The sequence below is a fragment of the Aethalodelphis obliquidens genome, unplaced genomic scaffold (genome assembly GCF_003676395.1).
Source record: "Aethalodelphis obliquidens isolate GAN/ISIS:26980383/991018 unplaced genomic scaffold, ASM367639v1 scaffold38, whole genome shotgun sequence".
Taxonomy (NCBI): domain Eukaryota; kingdom Metazoa; phylum Chordata; class Mammalia; order Artiodactyla; family Delphinidae; genus Aethalodelphis; species Aethalodelphis obliquidens.
Genome location: NW_020837982.1, coordinates 6,518,180 through 6,538,882, shown reverse-complemented (window position 1 = coordinate 6,538,882; position 20,703 = coordinate 6,518,180). Strand labels below are relative to the sequence as shown.

At 61.4% G+C, this 20,703-nt stretch overlaps 2 protein-coding genes across 4 annotated transcripts; both read right to left on the bottom strand.

The window, feature by feature from the left end:
• Positions 1-429: 429 nt before the first annotated feature.
• SERPINF2 (serpin family F member 2) lies at positions 430-7,868 on the bottom strand. Its single transcript, XM_027130604.1, has 10 exons — positions 7,440-7,868; positions 6,215-6,290; positions 6,033-6,071; positions 5,850-5,912; positions 5,363-5,564; positions 4,763-4,906; positions 4,413-4,616; positions 3,829-3,971; positions 2,142-2,346; positions 430-1,512 (listed from the first exon to the last, which is right to left on the bottom strand). Exons 1-10 carry the CDS (start codon positions 7,625-7,627, stop codon positions 1,100-1,102), a joined length of 1,677 nt encoding a protein of 558 aa, XP_026986405.1. The 5' UTR covers positions 7,628-7,868; the 3' UTR covers positions 430-1,099.
• Positions 7,869-8,395: 527 nt separating this feature from the next.
• On the bottom strand, positions 8,396-19,443 carry WDR81 (WD repeat domain 81). 3 transcript variants are annotated; one of them, XM_027130602.1, is made up of 10 exons: positions 15,529-19,443; positions 14,682-14,789; positions 14,249-14,439; positions 13,945-14,135; positions 13,532-13,697; positions 13,288-13,453; positions 11,912-12,601; positions 11,141-11,286; positions 10,676-10,855; positions 8,396-9,630 (listed from the first exon to the last, which is right to left on the bottom strand). In XM_027130602.1, exons 1-10 carry the CDS (start codon positions 19,202-19,204, stop codon positions 9,310-9,312), a joined length of 5,835 nt encoding a protein of 1,944 aa, XP_026986403.1. In that variant the 5' UTR covers positions 19,205-19,443; the 3' UTR covers positions 8,396-9,309. The 3 variants fall into 3 exon arrangements, 2 of the variants coding, with proteins under 2 accessions (XP_026986403.1, XP_026986404.1); XR_003437984.1 differs by lacking the exon at positions 8,396-9,630 and having other exon boundaries at positions 10,739-10,855; positions 11,898-12,601; positions 15,529-19,437; XM_027130603.1 differs by lacking the exons at positions 8,396-9,630; positions 10,676-10,855 and having other exon boundaries at positions 11,130-11,286; positions 11,898-12,601; positions 15,529-19,437.
• Between the last annotated feature and the right edge of the window lie 1,260 nt (positions 19,444-20,703).

Genomic DNA, 20,703 nt, shown 5'->3' with positions numbered 1-20,703 from the left:
TGACAGCCTCCATCTGGAGCCGGTGCTCCCGGCAGCCTGCCCGCCCCCGTCTGGCGGGCGCCAGCTCCAGGCAGAAGGGCTGGCGTGTAATTAGAAACTCCTCAAGCTCCCTAATTGCCAGTTCTTCTCCCAAACCAGGAGGCTGGTGCTATTCTGAGCCGCCTTTGTTGCCGGATGCCTGAGGTCTGTAGAGAGGAACAGGCTGAGAGCAGAGCCAGGCTGGCAAGGGGGTGGCCCTGGGCAGGGCTGGTGAAGTCAGAGGGACGGCACGGTGGAGAAGGGCTGGCGAGCGACCAGAGGCCAAACGTGGCACAGAGAGGGCTGCTGCTCCTGGGGGCCCAGCCCGTGGCCTCCTCCCGCCTTCCTCCAGCCCCCCCCCCCCGCTCCCACCCACACCCCAAACAGTGACCTCACAGCAGACACGCCCATTCATTCTTTATTCAGATGGCATAAAAATCACTACAAAAACTTTACAAAAGAGCCTTCGGGAGCTAACGCCCCCCACCCCTCAGCCACTGAGACGCCGGGCAGGGGGGACAGAGGGGAGAGGAAAAAAGGGGAGTCCTGGCAGTGTTGGTACCTCCGAGGACCAGCGGGGAGACTGAGGCCACGGGGTGGTCTGGAGGCTGCTGGGCCTTGGGCAGCTCAGGGCAGAGGCTCGACTTCCACCCTCATGTTTAATCCCACAACAGTGCTTGGCACCCCCGGGCCACCCCATCTCCCCAGCCAGGTGTCCCCCCCTCCCCGGCCCTCCCTCTCTGGTAAACAGGCGAGGAGGCGACCCAGCCAACTTAGGGAATAACCTACCTACCTTCCTGACAAAAATGAATCCACAGCTGCCCTTCCGCCCAAGCCCCAGACGAGGACACCCTCTGAACCCCTTTGGATCAAGGCCCATGGTTCCCCGATGCCTGCCCTCCTCCCAGCGCCGCCCCTCCCCAAACTCCCCAAGAGGAGAAGAGAGACTGGCTCCCCTCCTCCCCTCTGCCAGACTGCGCCCCAGGCCCCCGCCCGCAATCCCACAAAGCTGTTTGGAAAGAGTCAAATGAGTTGAGAGGCTGGTCCAACCGGGGCTCAGGGCTGCTGGCGGCCACAGCCCTCACTTGGGGCTGCTAGGTTGGGGGTAATCCTCCTCCGAGGGGGGCGCAAGTTTTAAGTCAGGGCCGAACGGCTTGTCTCCGCGGGGGAAGCCTTTCTGGTGCTGGAAAAAGTCCCTGTTGTCAGGGGAGTCCTGCTGCTCCTTGAGCTCCGGCTGCGCGCCAGGATTGGGGTTCCTCACGCTGCCCACAAAGAGGGGCAGGCTCGTGCTGTCCTCGAGGATGAAGAAGAGGAAGGGGCGGTTCACGCTGAAGGAGGAGAGGGACATGCGGGACATGGCCGTGCTGGTTGTCGCGGCCGCCTCCACGCCGGCCTCTCTGAGCTCCAGCGTGGACTGATGCTGCACGCTGGACACCACCAGGCTCTGGTCTGAGATCCCGCGCAGGTCCGGGGCCTGGAACAGTTCCTGCAGGCCTGCCCAGGCCAGGAGATGGCTGGTCAGAGCTGCCTTCTGCCCCACACGCTGCATGGACCTGCCTGGGAGGGTGTCTGGCGTCCCGGCCAGGGAGCACCTTGAACCCACAGACTGCCGGTTAACTCCTAGTTAACCTGCACGTATCAGCTTAAAGGTTCCTTCCTCCGGGAAGCCTTCCCTGAGCCCCTGCCCCGAAGTCCAGGCAGATGCCTTTTCAATAGTTCCCTGGGTGGACTAGAGAGAAGCCCTCTGTCTTATCACTTAACGCTGAATTGTAAGTACCTGATTCCTCCTCTGCAGACCCCCGTGAGACTCAGCTCTTTGTACATGGTGGGCTCCTCGTGCCTCTAGCAGGAGAGCCAGCGAGGCTCACGTGCCACCCCTGGCTCTCCACCCAGGATTCTCTGCGGTGTTCAGCCTTGGGCAGAGCAGGTCCTCATTCCCTTGCCCCACCCCCTGCCCAGGACAGAGAGTCCGAGGGTGCACATCAAACCCTCTCACCTCCCTAAGCCCCAGAAAAGGCCAGGACGCAAGTCTAGCTCTGACTCAGGCCTGCCGGCTGGGGGGCTTCCTCCTTACCCACCCTGTCCAGCTGAGCCGGGAGCTGTCCCACGCCCGGCCTCCTTACCCAGCTGGCTGAGGATGGCCACCAGGTCCATTTGGTATTTCAGGTGCAGCTTAGGCAGCTGGACCGTGGTGGGCCTCTCCCGCAGCAAGGGCTGGTGCAGCACGCCCCAGCTCAGGCTAGCCAGCACCTGGGACGCGTTCCACTCGAAACGGGTGGGCACGACGACCACGAAGCTCATGTTGTTCTTAAAGGGGAAATGAGCCACCTACAGACAAGGCAAGGAGACGGCGTGAGGACCAGAGAGCGCCCAGGCCGAAGTGGGGACTGGGCCGGCATCGCTTAGGAGACACTCCATCCTTCACAGGTGTGTGCGGGGTCTCTCTGAGCCTCCGCTTCCTCACCCGTGGAGTAACACTACCTGCACACACTGCTGGCTGACATGTGACAGAAAGAGAGAAGCTTTTAAAGTTTCTGGCCGAGCGTGTGCACGTAGGCGGCGCTCACTCACTAACTGGTAGTTTTCTCTCTCCTCCTCTGCTACCAGCTAGCCCGTGACTCAGGGTGAGGAACCCCCTATGTCCGCCTCTCACTTCCATGCGTACAATGGACCAGGTTGCCCTAGCAGAGGAGCCGCTTCCAAGGGTGGTACCCTATCCACTCCTCTCTCCTCCAACTGTGACTTTGCCTGGCTGTGTATCTATACTGTGATTTGGGGTGAGATTTCATGTGAACAGAGTTTCCGCAGCTAAAGAAGTGTGAAAACCACTGGGCTCCGTGGGCCCTGGTGGATGTCACTCCTCGGGCTCCAGGCAGAGCGCCCAGAGGGCAGGACCCCTGTGGCGGGAGGGGGAGTGCCAGTGTCTGGCTACCCGGGCCAGCACGCAGAGGGCGGGCGAGACAAGAGGAAGACCAAGGAGGGCCAAGGATGGAGACGGAAGGGTGAAGGAAGTGTGGGCAGGACACAGCCTGGCGGGAAGGGGCAGCAGGAATAGAACTGGTGGGGAGGCGAACCAGATGGGCCACGTGTCGGGGGAACCAGAGAGAAGCAGGGACACTGCTCCGAGGGCCTGCCTCACCCACAGCCCCTCTCAGAAGAGCCCTCGTGAAACTAACCAACACTGCGGTCTCAGCCACAGCCGACTGGCCCAGGGATCAGCCGCTGAGGCCAAGGGGACCGTGTTTAGGCTGGAAGCGAGGGAGGCTGCACCTGAGATAGCTTGACACAGCGCTCTCTCTAATCAGAATGTTCCATCAGGATGCTGACAGATCCTCCCTTCCAAGGAGCACCGTGTGAAAGCTCGGGTCGCATCTCCCAGGCTTCAGGGTGCTGAGGCCCTGTGCTGCCCCACGACCCATGGGTCCTTGTAATAAACCCCCATAACCAAAGATCACCTGGGACTCAACTCAGTGTCCCCTCCTCAGAGAAGGTTCCCTGACCCCTCTAGCTAGAATACCCTTCCCCCCACTCTCTGAAATTATCCTGTTGATTTACGTTCGCTCGTGCACTGTGTGTCTTCCCTCCCCAGAGCAGGGATCTTGTTTCCTTGTGCTCCACTAAACCCGCAGTGCCTGGAGCCTCAGTTTCCCTGGATGGGGGTACAGCGAGACCTTCCAGAGCCACCCGCCCCAGCGACATGACTGCAAGGAAGGTGCGGCACACCCCTGACCCCTGTGCCTGCTGCACAGGGGCCCATTCCCTTCTCCACCTCCCAGCACCCAAGCCCAGGCTTGGGGAGCCAAGGGTGACCTGGATCTCAGGCTGCTCCAGCAGAAACCAGCGCAGCGGGTACGTGCGGGCTTGCATCATGTCCACCGGCACCGTGAACTGCTCGTCCAGGTGGAAAGTGTCTCTCCGCGTGAGATTCGGGTCGAACTTCCTCCTCCAGAAGCCTGAATCCAGCAGAGGGCAGGGGCCATATAGACTGGGACCAAGGTAGATTCTACCCCACCAGTCTCTTCCCCATCCCACCCAGAACCCATTTAAGGGATGAAAGGTGGAGGCTGAAACACCAGGGGGTGCTGTGCCGGGTGATACACAGGTAATCTGAGGTCTGTTCCCTGGAGTGATTGCAGAACCTGGGCTTGCGTTCTCCCCTGCCCTGCCATGTTCCCAGGAACCTCCCCTGGGTCTTTTAAGACTCGGTTTCCTCCTAGGGAACTCTCTCCACAACAGCCCCATCCAGTTCCTGGGCCTCCGTCCTGCCACACCATTACCTGTCTCCTACCCTCCCGGCCCAGGCCTGGGGAGGAAGAGGGACCCTCAGAAAAAAGCGTGCCTACAGGGCAGGGGTAGGGTCTGCGGGCAGGGAGCCGAGAAGGGGAGGAGCACACCCTGGAAGTGGATGGCATTGAGGAGAAGCAACACTGTGTCATCTGGCAGATCTGAGAGGAAATCCTCAATCTTCCCCTCTGTGGCCTCCTTCACCCATTGGTTGATGTTTGCCAGGTCATCCCTCTTCCTTCCCGTCAGGCTCATGGGCTTTGCACCAAAGAGCTGTTCTGATTGTTCCAAGAAGTCCTTTCTGATGGGAAATCCTGCACAGAAGGGCCCACAGGCTGTTGCCAGCACTTGGGCCCCACAACCAGCTGTGCTCCGACTGGCTGCCTGAGTCCACACCCGTCTCCCTCACCCCTGTCCACCCCAGGGCACAACCTAGAGAGTGTCTGCCACCAGCACCTACCTTTCTGCAGGTACATTCTGGCAGCCAATCGGAAAGCCCCAGGGCCCAGGTCCTGGCAGAGGCGGCTGAGCAGGTGGGGGAGGCAGGGCCCTGAGTCCACGTGCAGCACCTGCTGCAGCCTCTGCAGCGTTTGGTTCTGAGCACCTGGAGGGGACACAGCAGCTGTGGTCCTTCCCGCCCCCACTGCCCTCTCCCATCCCTCTTGAATACCTACAGTGCGCATGCCCACGAGACCGCGCTTTCTCCTCCCATATCCTGAACTGGTCTGAGGGACAGGACTCCCAAGTTTACTTTCATCTCTGTTGCTGCCAATCTGGGCAACCTCACCCTATGGCCTTCCCTCTCTGGGGAAGGTCCCACAGTGAGACCCTCCAGTCCAACGGAGACATTGTACCTATCATATTCTTGCACAAAAATCACCAGAAGCACATCCTGGGCCCAATCCCTGGGATTCTCATTCACAGAGACTGGAGTCTGCATTTTTACCAAACATCCAAGTGACCCTGATGGAGGAAGCACCTGCTCGTAAACTCTGGGGTAGGTAATGAGTTCCTACTGGCCTCCCAGCTCTGCTGGTCTGGACAGGTGCTCCCATAGTACCTAGTGCCAGGTGAGACAGTGCCAGGGCCACACTCAGAGGCGACAGGATCAGGTTGGGCCTGGTGGAGTTTTGGGCCACCAGGGAGAAGAGGTCTCTGGTGAAGGCCATCATGGCCTGGGCCAGCCTGCGGGTCTGCTCCGGGTTTGGGGACCCCTCGCAGTCTCCTGGGGCCTTCTTTGGGGCAGTCTGGCCACCAGGCTCCTGCAGGGACAGATTAGGGGTCAGTGGGGTCAAGGGGTCAGCTCCAGGTTCTGTGTTGAAGATCTCCTTCAAAGCCCCTGTGCTGGGGACAGCAGGGCCTTGTCCCAGTCCAGACATGGGCAATGGCATTCAGGGGACTAGGTCCCTTCCTCTGGTTCCTCCCACCCTCTCCCTTCAGGCCTCAGCCTCACTGCCACCCTCAGGCCCTGCCCACTTCCTTGCCCCTGCCGATGGCCCTCCTCCCTCAGGCCCCGCCCACTCTTCCCCAGCCCCACCTGGTTGTACCTGGTTGCCCAACTTGAGGAGGGAAAGTGGGGGTAGCTTCTGCTGGGTCTGCCCACTCATCAGCTGAAGAAAGGAGGAAGCAGATGGAGAGCAACCCTTCCCACAGGTCTCCCCACCCTGCAACAGCCACAGGCGAGGCCCCCTGGGGCCTTCCTCCCTGCCGCGCCTCTCTCTCCCCAGTACCTGCAGGCCCAAGGGCTCCATGGTGCTCACAGGAGAGAACTGTTGAGAAAAGAACGAGGAGAGGCGAGGGAACCCCTAAAGCCAAGACCTCCCTCGACCCTGCCCCCCTCCTCTTTCCCCGGGACCCCTGGCGTCTCCCGTAGCCGCCTCCCTGCCCCACCCAGACCGCGGCCCAGGCTCACCGCTGAGCAGGGGCTTTGCAGGCAGGACAAGCTGAGCACAAGGACAAGCTCAGGCAGCCAGAGCAGCGCCATGTTCCTGTGCGGGATGGGAAGCCTCCGTTCCTTCCTCGCGCCCACACCCGCCGTGGAATCCCACCCTCACGCTCATGGGCAGCCGAAGTCCTGAGCCGTCACCAAGGAGGGGACAGCGACAGCGGCAGCACACACGCCCAAAGCACAGCCCTCTGAGCGGTGAATTGCTTGAACTCCCCCCTGAGTTGCTTTTTCCCCTTTGCGTTTTCTGATTGTTCACTTTTCATGCACTGAAAATGTTTTTGTTCATAGGGGGAAAATATTACCCAAACAAAAACATGTCCCCATTCTTCAAGGCCTGGTGTTGTGAGTCAGACCTGGGTTTGAATCCAGGCTGTGCCTCTTGGCAGAGGACGTAGGACATCCCCCTTAACCCCTCTGGGCTTTGCCTCATCTTGTAAAATGGTGGCGAAAGTCCCTACCTCTACCCATGTGTATCGCGGAGACCAACCTAAGTCAGTCTTCGTGAGCCCTGACTACACGGCCTGGCACTCAGCAATGGCTGCTGTCAGTCTAGCCCAAGGGCCCTCTCGTGGGAGGCGCCTGCCCTGAAGCCTCCTCTGTACTGAGGCTTCCACCCCGGAGCTCCTATCCAACTGGCTGTCCATCGGCCCACCTTTTCTGGCTGGTCTGCTCTTGCCCACAAGGGTGGACGGGACTGTGGTCTCAGCAGGGATGGTGGACTGGGCCAGAGACCGGCCTTGTTGACCCAACAGCAGAGCCCAATGAATGACTCTGGCCAGAGCCACCTTTGGACTTACGGAAAACACAGGACCTGGCCCTCTCTCTGCCCCAGGCTGGCTCCGGGAAGCCAGGCTGGCGGGTGCGGATGGGCAGGTCTTGGTCCGGCCTCGGAGCAGGTCTCACACACACCCATCCCGCCCCCATCTCAAGCATCCTTCTATCACCCGTGGCCCCATCCCCATCCCACACAAGGACGCTTGGCCAGGGCCCTGATCTCCCACCTGGGCTTTTGAATCTTCCTGTCAAGAAAAGGCTTCCAGGCTTTCATTTCCCAGAGGGACTCCCCCCAGAACCTCCACCTTGGTTCCTCATCACCCCAGGAGGCAGAGAAGTGACAGGTCTCCTGAATAAACTCAGCCCAGACCCCCTCGGCAAGGCGGGCAGCTCCAGGCCAAGCCACCCATCTTACCTCGGCAGGCTCCTCACCGCTGCACACGATGTCCCTCTGGCCCCACTTGGGTGCTCCCCACGCTGTGCCCGGGTTCCAGCCAGCCCGGCTGAGCCCTCCCCTGCCACCAGGACCTTTGCTCTCAGCCAACCCCTGTTCCAATTGCTTTCTCTTCTGGTAAACATTGACCTGCACATCCGGTTAAACATTGATATTAGGACCAAAAACCCTTTTCCCGCCAAGGCATCTAATACTGGGACAGCTACCTGGAACCCCCGTAGATGTGGGTCCCACTTAAGCCCGGAGAAAGGAGGTTCAGGAGACGGTCGATGAGGCTGTCGTCAGCCGGAGGGCAGATCCAGGAAGGACAGGGGCCTTCCAGTGACCCCATGAAGTGAGAGGTTATCCCTGTCTTAGTCAGGCACAGAGAAGCTGTGTGACCTGCCCAAGGACACAGAGCTGGGCTCAGAGTTACATTCAGGTTCCTAGTTCCAATGTCCTTTCCTCTCCCCCATAACTGCCTCCCCCTCCCAAGAGGAGGGAAGCGGAAGCTGCAAGAGACGACGCAGGAACCCAGGATAGGATGCCCATCCTCAACCCTCACGTGCCCAGCCTGGATCCAGACGGCAGGGGTGGGGAGAGGAAAGATGCGGAGGGACACAGCCTCTCCCAGCACCCTACTTCATCGGGAGCAATACCTCCTTACCCTCCTCAAGGGTGAGGGTTCTGGAAACTGGCCTGGGGCTGCACGAACCAGAAGCCCTGTACCCAGTACCGCCTGAAGAACAGTGATCGGGCTGCCTCCGCACCTCCTCACCCTCTCCTCGCTGTCCCGGAAGCTGCAGGGTCTCAATTTTTCCCCACCCTGGCACCGTCGTCAGGAAAAGCCTCACTCAGGGACCTCCCTGGTGGTCCAGGGGTTGGGGCTCCGCGCTCCCACTGCACGGCCGAAAAAAAAGAGAAGCCTCACTCGGTTCCACGGCTCTTCCAAAGAATTTATTGATCATATTTACATCTATTGCAAATAGTGAGAAAGCAGCAGAGGCCCAGCCCCAGACCTCATCTCTGCTCCAGAACGTGAGGACCCGGGGATGCCTGGGTCTTCCTGTCCCCTGGGGGAGGGAGACCTGAGATGCAGAGATGACCCTTCTTGCCCCTTCTTTCAGGGTCTTGGACCTGCTCCCCCAGGGACTCTGGACCCAGGGGCTGTCTCATCAACTCAAGGCACAAACACTGTGGTGACGGGTGGGCAGGCAAGGCATGGGGTCGCTCCTGGCAGGCACCAACAGGCCCAGTCCATCTTCTCTCCTTTGGTCCTGCCCTCTTTCTTCCCCTACTGGTCCCACACTGGGCAGGGCCTGGCTGGGAGGACACTTAAACCACTGCCCAAGGCCCCTAACTCCTGGACCATGGCCAGCCCTTAGAGGCTGGAGTCCAAGCACCATCAGTGTCCTGGACTGTGGTGGCGTCCCGGTCCTTGCAGGACAGGGGCAGAGAGAGCCCAGCAAGGGGTGCTGTGGCTGGAGACTGGCTAGGCAGGGAGAGTCTCCCTTCCCCTTCCCAGAGCTTCCTGTCCCCATGTGGATGCAGAGGGCGGAGCTGGGGAGAAGAGAGGGCAGCAATGCCTTCCCCAGGCTCTCGCTCTTGCTTCCTGCTGGCTCGGTGGGGCAGCATCGCCCCAAGCCATGAACGAGATCCCTTCTGGCAGCCTCAGTGGCTCTGGGGGTTCAGGAGCCCGGACCTCCAGGCCACCTTAGCTGGCAGGCCATGTGGGTACCCAGGGCATGGGGCCTGAGGCCTGCCAGGAGGGATGCTGCTGGGGAAACAAAGGTGAGGGATGGACTCCCGGAGGACGTGTGCCCACCTCCGCCTGGCCAGTTCTTGCCTCGGACTATGCCAGGAGGCGGATGACCCCGTTGTCTGAGCCCAGCAGGAGGTGGCGTTTGGTGGGCAGCAAGGCCAGGCTGGTGAGCGTGCCACGGAAGTTCTCGGAGCTGAGCTTGGTGGTGGCCTGGGAAGGCGGCTCAAACAGGGAGCAGACGCCAATCTTGTTGGCCACGGTGCCAGTTACCACCTCGCTGCCGTACAAGTCGAAGGTGTGGATAGGGTCGGAGGTGGACTTGTAGTGATGCGTGGGCTTCTGCTCCAGCTCCTTCCAGACAGTCAAGGAGTGGTCAGAGGAGGAGCTGACCAGGACGCTGCCCTCCACCGCCTGCCCGGGGAGAGCAGAGCCTCAGCAGGGCCCAGGGTCTTCCTGTTTCCTCCCACAGGATCTCCCAGGAGGACAGGGTGTCCTGAGCCGGGGACAGGCTGCCACCCTCCCACGTTATATCAACGTCAGTTAACAGGAATATATTAAGTGTCATCAACCTAGTCATCATTATAATTTGGGCACTTACTATGTCAAGCATTGTATTAGGTACATTACACGTCTTAACCGTGGTTAATCTTCATAACAACTCTATGAGGAAGGTGTTGTCATTGTTCCCATTTTACAGAGGAAAACACTAAGGCTCAGGAAAGTTAAGTAATCATACAAGGTCACAGAACCAATAAGTGGCAGAGCCAGGATTAACACCCAGGCTGACCCTAGAGACCTCCTGATGCTTTCTTGGAAAGTCAGAATTTAGAGGCACCCAGAACCCAGGATCCCCTGGGGGGCCCTGGAGGGAACCAGGGGCTGCCTGCCCCCAGCAGTGGCAGTGGTTGCTGCTTAGGATGGGGAGGGAGTCCCAGTTGCCTGGAAAAACCCTCCCACAAAGAGCCCTGTTCCTCCCCTCCTGCACCTCCCTGAGCAGTTCCCTGAGGTCTGTGATTGAAAATGGGCTGGGGGTGGAGGTGGGGGCAGGATTCCCATGCCCGATCCGCCCCTGCCCGCACCGGGACAGCCCAGCTGGGGGCATGGACTCTGCTCAGTGGTCTGGGGGCAGTAAACAGCCTCCCAGCTGAGCTTTATTTAACCTGACTGGGTCATGGACAGGGCCCGACCCCTGATCCTCCAAGTAAGACAAATATGGACAAGGGTTACTCATTAGAACATCACCAGGAAGCAGCAGGGTCAGCTCGGCCCCCCGGTTCCACCCAGCGGCCAGCCTCCTGCCGAGGCCCCCATGGTGCAGCTGGCTCCTGACCCTCCCTGCCCACCAGTCCTCGGGCAGGTATAAGGGAGGTCAGCTGGAGCCTGTCCTGGGTGGGCTCTAAGCAGAGGTGACGGCTGGAGCAGTCAGCCAGGAGGGGAAGGGAACCTGGTCTGTCACCTTGATCTGCAGGATGTCCCCTTCATGGGCAGGCCAGCCACGCAGAACCAGGCCCGTACGGGTGTCCAGGAGCACCATGAAGCCCGAGGAGAAACCGGCCACCACACTCCGGCCGCTGGGGCTGACAGCCAGGGAGCGGACAAGCCCAGGGTTCAGCCCGCTGCTCAGGCGGAACTCATGCTGTGGGCAGAGGAAGACAAGCTGAGGCGCCACAGCCTGCTCCAACCCGCATCTCCCCGAGGTCCAGTTCATCCCCCAACCCACACAGCTGGAAGGCCTGAGCCTCGTCCCCCATCAAGGGGGGGCTCCCCAAATCCCAGAGCCAGAGCCCCACCGCCCCCCCAGGGTTTGCTGCTGCAGATGATCTGTCACCAAAGAGAAACTCTGCCCTGGCCTCCTCTCTTCAGGGGTCTCTCCTCCCTGCCAGGCACCCAGGCCAGGGCTCAGGGAACAGGATGCCCTGACCTGCAGGCCGGGCTTCCGGCAGTCTACAAAGCGCAGGGTCGAGTCAGAGCTGGCCATGGTGATGCTGGTGTGGGGGGCGGGCATGACAGCCACAGCGGTCAGGGGCACCCGGCTGTCCGACGGCTCCACCATGCGAAGGGTCTTCCCTGGGAAGGAAAGGCACGGTGGATCTGGGTCCCGGCCACTGACGGAAGAGCCCCGACTCCTCCTATCCCCCCAACCAACCCCGTACCTGCCTCCCACATCCCAGGAAACCTCAATAAATGCTGCGAAAGATGTTTCTTGACCCTCCCACCTTCCTACTTCCGTGGCCAAGCCAGGCCCCTCTCTCCACACAGCACCCTCGCCGAAAGCAACCTCCCCACCACCTACCTCAAAGCTACTCTACCTCCTTAACCCCTGCTTTCTAACCTTATTTCTGCCTACAATGATGACAAAAAATATGTGAGCAACTGTTTACCAACCAGGTACTACGTGCTCCACGTTAAGCTAAACCCCTATGCACTATCCTCTAAAGCAGCTGTTCTGATTCCCATTTTGCAGATAGGAAAACTGATACTTCGAGCAGCAGAGTGACTTGCTCAAGGTCACTCGGCAAGTAAGTTGGCAGAGCCGATTCAAACTTGGGTATGACGGATTCTGAGTCTTAGATGCTCCTCTCCGTGGCCTCACCGGCTCACCCTCAACCACATACCATTATACCCCAACCCACCACCCTTGGTGGAGTACAGGACAGCAGCAACAGAACAGGCCTCACCTGGGCCCGCTCACCTGTGAAGGGGTCCCAGACGTGCACAGCCCCGTCACAGCTCACCACACACTGCGGGGCCTCAAGCTGGCCCACAAAGAAGACACTCTTGCGGTGCTGGGCATAGACGAGGCGTGAGGCTGTCTCACTGGTGCCGTCCCCAGAGTTGTAGAGGGGCCAGAGGCGCACGGTGCGGTCCTTGCTGCCACTCAGGAAGAAGTCCTCGCTGCTCAGGGGCACCACACACTTGACGGCCCCTGAGTGGCCGGGGAAGCTCTGCAGGCGGATCTGGTGGAAGTGAAAGTGGGCATCCTGCTGGTTCACGCCGATCTCGTACTGCCAGTGCGCCAGCCAGTTCCCACTCAGGCCGTGCACGCTCCGCGGCAGCTTCCGCTTCAGCACGTTGTCCTCGCTCTGGCTGCCGAGGTCCCCGCCACCCACCCCGGGGATGGGGCCCAGCGGGCCGGGGCTCTCAGGCTGGGAGTCATCAGGGATCTGGATGCGGTTCCCGACCAGGACGCTCCCAAAGGTCCCCGAGTGGCCGTCGTCCTGGGGGCAGCCCCCACCCTGGGGGTCCCACTCAGGGCCGGTGCTGGGCGCGGTGGGCTCCACGCTGGCAGGGCTGCGATGGCTTGGGCTCATGCTCTCCAGATACAGCCCCGCCAGCTCCCCCACCAGCTCGTGGTTGGGGACGATCTTCCGGATGATGTCACCTGGATGGGAGCGGGAGAGGTCCTGAGATTAGGGGAGATGGCAAGTGACTGCCACCACCCACGCACGGGCTTGGGAACCACAGAAGGCAGGCCAGGTACTGTCTGTGCAACTCTAAGCAAGTAACTCTTCCATCTCTGAGCCTGTTTCCTCCCTAGGAAGACGTGGATTCATTCCTTCAGTATGGACACGTGAGCATCTTCCACATGTGCTGCGTGCCATGCTGGGCATCAGAAACAGAACGGTGAACAAGACAGGTCATGCTCTCCCTCCCACAGGCTAGACTTCAGTGGTGGGATGACAACATATCTGACCAGCACTGTTCATCCTATTCACGGCGATGACACACATAGACGCTAGGCACAGGGCCCGGCCTATACGGGAAGTTACGTGAACAGTGGGCTGCTAATTCCTCTCAGATGGCTGCTAAGACGTCAGTCCGGCAGCCTGACTGCCCTGCCTGCCCCAGGCACAGGCCAGGCTGCTCCTGCGCCTCCTTGCTGGCCAAAGCTCAATCCCTGTTTATACGTCACCGGGACTCAGGGGCCTAAGGCCAAATCCCTTTGCTCTGACCCAGAGGACTGTGTTTAACACCCACTCCTGACTCTAGGGGCTGGGGGGGCATGGGGCCCTCCCAGGGGAAGAGTTGTAGCCACAGAGGCTGGGAGGGGACGTGATGGGCCAGTACCCAACAGGCAGGAGAAGGGCACGTAGATCGTATACGCCATCTCCAAGGTGAACACCTTCTGCAGCTCGTCCAGCAGGGTGGGGTCCACCAGCCGCAGCTGCCCGTCGGAGAAGGCCACCTTTGGCAGCTGGCCCTCACTGCGGCCCACGGACTCCAGCTTCAGATCCTGTGGGCAGGAAGCCCGGGGAGTCAGCGGAGGCCACGGCCCCTGGCCAGCCCACCCCAGCCAGGTAGGTCTGCCCACCTGGTGCCGAAGCTCGTGCAGCTGAGAGAAGATTTGAAAGAAGGTGGCCACGGGCTCACTCAGGTGCTGCTGGACCATCTCCTGTCCGATGCGCAGGCAGATGAGGGCGATGAGGCTAATGGTTTTCATACACAGGACAGTCCGGGCCTGGGCTCCACTTGGGAACCTGGAAATAGAGCTTATAAGCTCCAGCCCCCACTGCCTCTGCAGGGCTTTCCCAGATCTATCCAAAGCCGTAAACGAAAGGAGCTATAAGACCAATTGGTCCAGACCAGGTGAGGAAACGAAGGCACAGACAGGTGTGGCTTGCTCAGGGTCACCCGGCTAGGATGAAAACCAGCACTCCTGACGCCCCGTGCCCCAGGTCACCCCCCAGCCGGGCTGCTCCCCCGTGGGGTGGTGCAGGGCCCTACCCCGTGACGAGGGAAGTGAGGAAGCTGAGCACGGGCAGCAAGACCTCGTGGCTGATACGGGGCAGGATGTCCATGAGGGTGGTGTCTGAGAGGTACACGATGATCTTCTGGGTCAGAGTCACCGCTGCCAGCAGCCCCGCCTCCTTGCGGCTATTCAGTCGACTGGGGCCTGAGGTACTACCCGGGGCCACCTAGGGCCACAGAGCAGATGAGGGCCAGGTTGCCTCACAGACCGCCGGGAACCCCGAGAGGTCCTGGGTCGGCCCTCAGCCGCCCAGACCCCGGCTGCCATACGGTGACTGACCAGGTAGCTGATGTAGGGCAGGTACTGGTAGGTGAGGACGGGCTCCCCGTACAGGTGGGCGACGTGGAGGAGGCAGCTGAGCACGGGCCCCGATACTATATCGCCCAGTACTGGTCTCTTCTGGTAGATGTTGCCCACGTTCAGCGGGGGGCTCTCGCCACTGCTCACGGTGAACTGCTGCTGGGTGGGCCCTGTCAAGGAAGGGCCACAGCTAGTGGAGGGCAGGGGGGAGGTGGGCCTTCAGGGACCGCAGTGAACACTCCTGCTCACTCTAGCTTGGGGTCTCCCCGTGCCTCACCCAAGGTAGGAAGGAGCTTACAGACTGGGACCCAGGACCAGGCCAGGAGGTGGTCCGAGGTGAAAGTGGGAAGGATCCGCTACAGGGGGCTGAAGAGGGGCAAAGGGCTGGAGGAAGCCCCATCCCCGGCCTTACCCACATAACACGACGTCAGCAGGCGGAGCAGGTTCCGGGCCACGTGGCGAGAGGCCACGGTGGGGCCGAGCTTGGCGGACAGCCAGCGGACCATCTTGCAGGCCGTATCTGCAGGGCGGGGGCAGGCCCTGAGCTCATCAGATAACGGCGGCTCACTACTCCCCAACCCCACCCCACGGACCCCGCCTAGCCGACGCGGACTCCAACTGTGCCCAGGAGCCCAGCCAGCGCCTGGCCACCCCACGCCACCACCCTCCCTTTAGCAGCAGCAGAGCTGGCCTGTGGGAGTCTGGCTTTGGGGCTGCTCCAGGCACCTCTACTCGGGCATACCCTGCAGGAGGGTGACCCTTTCAGTGAATCTCCCCCAGCTCCCAAATGAGGCCCTGGCTACCATCCCCTCTGGCCTCTTCCCCTTCTGCTTCTCTTCACTCTCTAACCACACTGGCCTTTCACAGATTCTTTAATGGAACCACGACAGCCTCAGAGCCTCGCACAGGCTGTTCCCTCTGCCTGGAACGCTCTTCCCACCTCAGAGCCTGCCATTTTTGCCCAGCTACCTCCTCCTCGTTGAACCCCAGCAGGCCCTACTTCCAAGGAAGCCTTCTTTGACCCCTGAAAATGAGATCTAAGCCCATGTTATATTCCCTCATGGTAGCCAGCCATTGTTGTTTGTAGCACTAACAGAACTCGTGCTTACGGAAGACTGCCTACAGCACGGACGTGAGCTCCAGCAGGGCAGGCCCATGGCTCTGCTGCGTGTGGATCTGCTCAACCCACTGCTTGGCACGGGGCAGGGGCTCCGCACACGATGAGTGTTAGACTGACACCTCCAGGCCTGAGAACTCACCAAGAAGGATCTTCTGCTCTTTGCCCTCCGACTGCTCGGTCAGTGGTTCCTCTTCTTCCTCCCCGTCAGCCCCGCCGTCACCGGCCACGACCGTATCCATGGACAGCACCGTGTTGGACAGCGTGAGCTCAGACGCCTCGGGGACCTCATCCTGCTCCCCCTCCCCCTCCCCCTCGTCCAACACCACACAGCCCTCCTCCTCCTCCTCTTCCTCCTCGGAGCCCTCGCTTTGCTTCAAGTCCTGGCTGCTGTCACCCGACCTGAGGCTGCTCTTGTCCACTGGGGCGCCCCCCTCGTCTGCCACCCGCTCCTCGCCCAGGGATGTCTCGCTGCTGCTGCTCTTGTCACTCAGCTGGCCCAGGCTCACGGCCTCAGCCTCCTGGGGCTGAGGGGACTCGGCCACGTAGAGCCCGGCCTGGAAGTCCTCTGTCTCGGGGAGGTCGGCCTGGTCGTGGAAGCTGACGCCAGACGTGTAGTCCAGGAGCCCCAGGCCCGAGGAGGCAGCAGGCTCCCCGTCCATCTGGATCTCCTCCCCAAAGGCACAGGAGCTAGGCCTGGCCCCCGGGAGCCCACTTTCCTCATCCTCTGCAGCCCCCGCCAGGCCCTTGCTTTCTTCCTGGGAGGCCTCCACACCCGCCAGCACCTGCAGGACGTGGGGCAGCAGGTGGACGAGAAAGGCCTGCAGGCCCAGCCGCACCATCAGCTGGGCCACAAAGCAGTCGGTGTACAGGTAGAAGCGCCCGTGTAGCCGGCAGGGGCTCTCGTAGGCACCAATGAGAGGCTTCAGTAGGTACCTGTTAGCATTTTTGGGGCCCAGTGCCTTGGCAACAGGTTCAAATAGGTACCAGGCCGTGTACACGGCTGTGTGCTCCTCAGACATGAGCGACAGCACAAAAGGCAGCAAGATCTCCAGGCCCTCGGGGGTGATGTCACCCAAAACGGCACCCAGTTGCTGCCACAGAGCAAAGACCAGCTCCCGCCCCTGGGCCTCGTCCTCCACGCGCCTCGCCTGGTACAAGAGGATGAACTTGTGCAGCGCGGGGAAGTACGAAGGGAAGGGAACCACGGAGCTGAAGGGGCTGAGGAGCTGGGCCGGGCAGGGCGGGGGCAACCCCTGGGAGACGGGCCTGTACTCGAACAGCGGGTCCAGCTTGCCCCTCCCTGCAACCACGGGGCCTTGACGGCCACTGAGCTGCAGGAGCGTGTCCAGCACGGGCTGCAGAGACACAGGGACCTCTTTGGGATGGCGTGTGCAGAGCCCCCGAACAGCCTCGAAGCGTACCCACAAAGGCGCATCAGGCGGCAGCGTCCGGACCCTGGTGGCAAACACCATCTCAGCCAACAGGACGCCCAGCGCCTGCATGTCCCGATGGAAGAGGTCCCGCAGCAGCACGGCGCGCTGGACCTGGGGCTGCGGAGGCACCTCCAAGCGGCCCCCCAGGCCTTTGGTCAAGAAGTTGCCCAGTTTCTCCACCTCTTCCAGAGCCTGCAGAGGACCGAAGCCCTCCGGAAGAAGAATCTTGCCCTCCTCACCTTCCCCGGGGTCTACCCCAGCAGCTTTGTTCCGGCGGCCTGGTCGAGAGGTTGAGGCCCCCGAGAAAGGCAGGAGGCCTGGAAGGGCGTGACTAGAAGAGGAGGAGGAGGAGGGGCCCAGCTGGTCACCTGCCTTCCCAGTGAGGGAGATGGAATCCAGAGCTTCTGTGGCCTGCTCCAAGTCATCCTCCCCCACCACGGGCATGTCCCTGGCCCAGGCAGCCTCACGGGGAGCGGCCTCCAAAACCGGCCTGCCCGTTCCATTCGCGAGCTGTGCTGGGAAGTCCTCCCGGCCTGTGCTCTCCTGGATGGTCTGGAACAACAGCCTGGGGATGAGCGGAGGCTCAGGGGCAAGAGCAGGGGCCCCGGCCAGGCGCCGGGGGTGCGGCTGGTCAAAGAGCTGCACCACGCCGTAGCTGGTCAGGTGCGTGTGGGCGTCCACCAGGTGCAGACACACATTCTTCTCCTTCACGGCCTCCTTGCCCTGGAGTTTGTAGCCAAAGGTGAGGTCAATCCAGTGGTGTAGGTCCTGGGACACCTCTCGGCTCTCCAGCAGCGCCCGGTGGGCAGCCACGAACTCCTGGCTGGAGCTGCACCAGGCCGGCACGTCCAGGTCAGGCATGTCAGGGTGGATGGAGCAGAAGATGGAGGGATCGGTGTAGAACTCGGGGATGCACTCATCAGGTGTCCAGCTCTGCATACGCTCCATGCTTGCAGGATACTCATGGGGCTCCCACTGCGCCCGCACGTGTCCACAGAGCACCGACCGGGGTGTGCGCCGAGCCTTGTACACATAGTATGTGATGTCAGAAAGCACGTCAGAGATGTGGTGAGGAACGTGCGGTGGCTCCCCGCCCCCTGCGCCACCTGCCACAAACGCCTGCCGCGTCATCTCATATGTGAAGTCCAGCTGTTTATCCCCCTTGTTGAGGCGGAACTTGGACTTGCGCAGGTCTCGGAAGCGCCCCCGGGGCGTGGTGAAGTCCACCACCCAGGGCAGCACTGGGTGGTAGTTGGGGTCCCCCTGCCGCCGACCTGCCAACCGATTCAGCTGCATGAGGTAGTGGAAGTTGCTGATGCGGCCATGGACCCAGTCTAGCACGAGGTCCCTAAGTTCCTCCTGGCAGGTGGGACACCCAGGTCCCCCTCCTCCCTCCTCTCCAGGCTCAAGGCCTGCCCCCTTTCTTGCTACAGAGATCTCCTCATTCTCATCCTCTCTGAGCTTCTCGTAAGCACTCAGGTCCAGCCGTAGCTCACAGCAAAGCTTCTCATCTACAGCGACGTGGTGCAAGGATAGGGCCCCGCAGGCCAGTCCCTGGCGGTGACAGGCGTCCATGGCCCTCAGCACGCGGAAGAGAATGAAGAGCACCTTGGCTTGGCTGTTGGCCAGCTTGGCAGGGCTGAAGGCGACCACATCGTGCAGGCAGAACTGCACGTAGGGGTGCACCACATACAACATCTCTGGTGACTCCAACAGCGCCTCAGCTCTCAGAAGACTGGGAGAGGCAGGGTTGCCCCGAGGAGGACAGGGGCCATCTCTGGCATGTGATGGGCACTGGGAAGCTTCGCCCACTGGCAGGAAGGGGCAACCATAGACCCTCTGCAGAGCTTGTCGTACTGAGTCCAGGGCAGGGACAGCTGCAGGAGCAGGACTGTGACTATAGGGCTGCCCATAAGTGTGATATGCGTGGCGCCACAGGTTGCGATAATTCTGGGCAGCCACATCCTGCATGAAGCGAGTGAGGGTCTCCGGGCTGCCGGACCCCTCCTCAAAAGGCAGGGAGCCCAGGGGGTAAGAGAGCCTCTGTTTCCGCAGCCCGTGGACCTCCACTCGCGTCCAACCGGGCGGCAGCCTCTGCACGGAGCGTTGCAGGAGAGTTCTGACTTCCGCTTCGCCCAGGCCTTCAGCGCGGGGACACGGTCCCGGGGGCAGCCGGCGCTCGCGGAGGCTGGCCAGCCAGCGCGCAGGCACTAGGGCCACCACGTGGGTGCCCCCCGGGGCTGGAGCCAGCTGCCGGGCATCGATGTTCAGGTCTCTCTCCACGCTCCGGAGCAGCTCCTCCATGTCGGGACTCGGGGGCGGTGACCAGCCCTCGGCCTCGGTGGTAAGAGCGACTTCCCGCCCCCTGCTCCCCAGGGCCATCCCCTCCTGGCCGCCTGGGGGCGGCGCGGGGCTGAGCCCGGCCACGGCCCTCCTCGCCACAGCTTCCGGAGTGCCGAGCCGGGTGTGTGGGGATGGGAGAGGGACAGGGGCTGGGGCGGAGGAGGCGGGGGTGGGCCGGGGACAGAGGGGGCGCGGGGGCGCACTTACCCCTCAGCAAGGTCCTGCACTCCGGGAGCGGCAGGGCGGGGGATGCGGGGCGCCACCGCCGGGCTCCACCGTGACGGGTCAGCTGACGCTGCTCACGTGATCGCCCCGGCACGGAAACAACCGCACGTGGCTCGACTGGTCCGGGGGACCCCGCCTCCCGCCCGCGCCACCGCCCGGCCGGCCTCGGCGCCCTCCCTCCCAGCGCTCTGCTGGGCCCGGTGGCGGCTTCGCTTCCTCGGGGTGAAAGGGGCAGGAGAGGGGGATGCTGAGCGACCCACGGGATTTCCCCTCCCCTCCCTACTTCCTCCTTCATGTGCTGGGTCGCGGACCTAGGGAGGCTTTCCCTAGAGATGGCGGACTTTAAGTGGCTGACCATCCCTGCCACCACCCCACCTCCCTCTGGTTTTACAGAGAAGAAACCTGAAGCCGAGACGGGACTTTTGACATAAGTCCCTTCACCGCCTCCATGCTGCCTACCAAAAAAAAGAGCTTTTAGTTTTCCAGAATATTTCATCAGTAACATTCCATTTGGCCCTCACAACACTCAGTGTGGTAGGAGGGACTGTTACTATTTATATTTTACAGGTGAAAACCAAGAGCCTCCAAAGAGGCTTGTCCAAGGGGCAGAATGGAGACTTAGAAGGTGGTGCACAGATCCTTTTCCCTGGAGTCTTCCCCACTGACAGACCTCTTAACGCCTTTTTTTTTTTTTTTTTTTAATTCTGGGCAATCTGGGGGAGAGAAGAGGCCCAGGCTCAAAGGCCTGGAGTTCGTGGGAGGAAATGTTCCCCCAAGACTTCCTGTTGAAGATCTGCCTCTGCTTTGCTGCAGAGCCTGCCTGCTGTGGTCAGAGCCTTGCAGATGCCACGGTGGCTGGGGGGAGGGTGCAGCCCGGACAGGGAGCGGAAACCAGTGAGCTGGCGCCAAAACTACAGGACTCCTTCAAGGGGGTCTCAGTTCTGACTCATTTGCAGGATAGATAGGCCGTTGTCTGCGGCGAACCCACTGTCTGTTTTTTTTGTTTGTTTGTTTTTGCGGTACGCGGGCCTCTCACCGCTGCAGCCTCTCCCGTTGCGGAGCACAAGCTCCGGACGCGCAGGCCCAGCAGCCATGGCCCACGGGCCCAGCCGCTCCGCGGCATGTGGGATCCTCCTGGACCGGGGCACGAACCCGTGTCCCCTGCGTTGGCAGGCGGACTCCCAACCACTGCGCCACCAGGGAAGCCCTCACTGTCTGTTTTTTGAGTCCCACTCCTAGAAGGAGAGTTTGCCTCAGGTAGGAGTCTGGTATGGAGATGTGGGAGCTCCATAAAGGCACTTAGGAAAAGAATA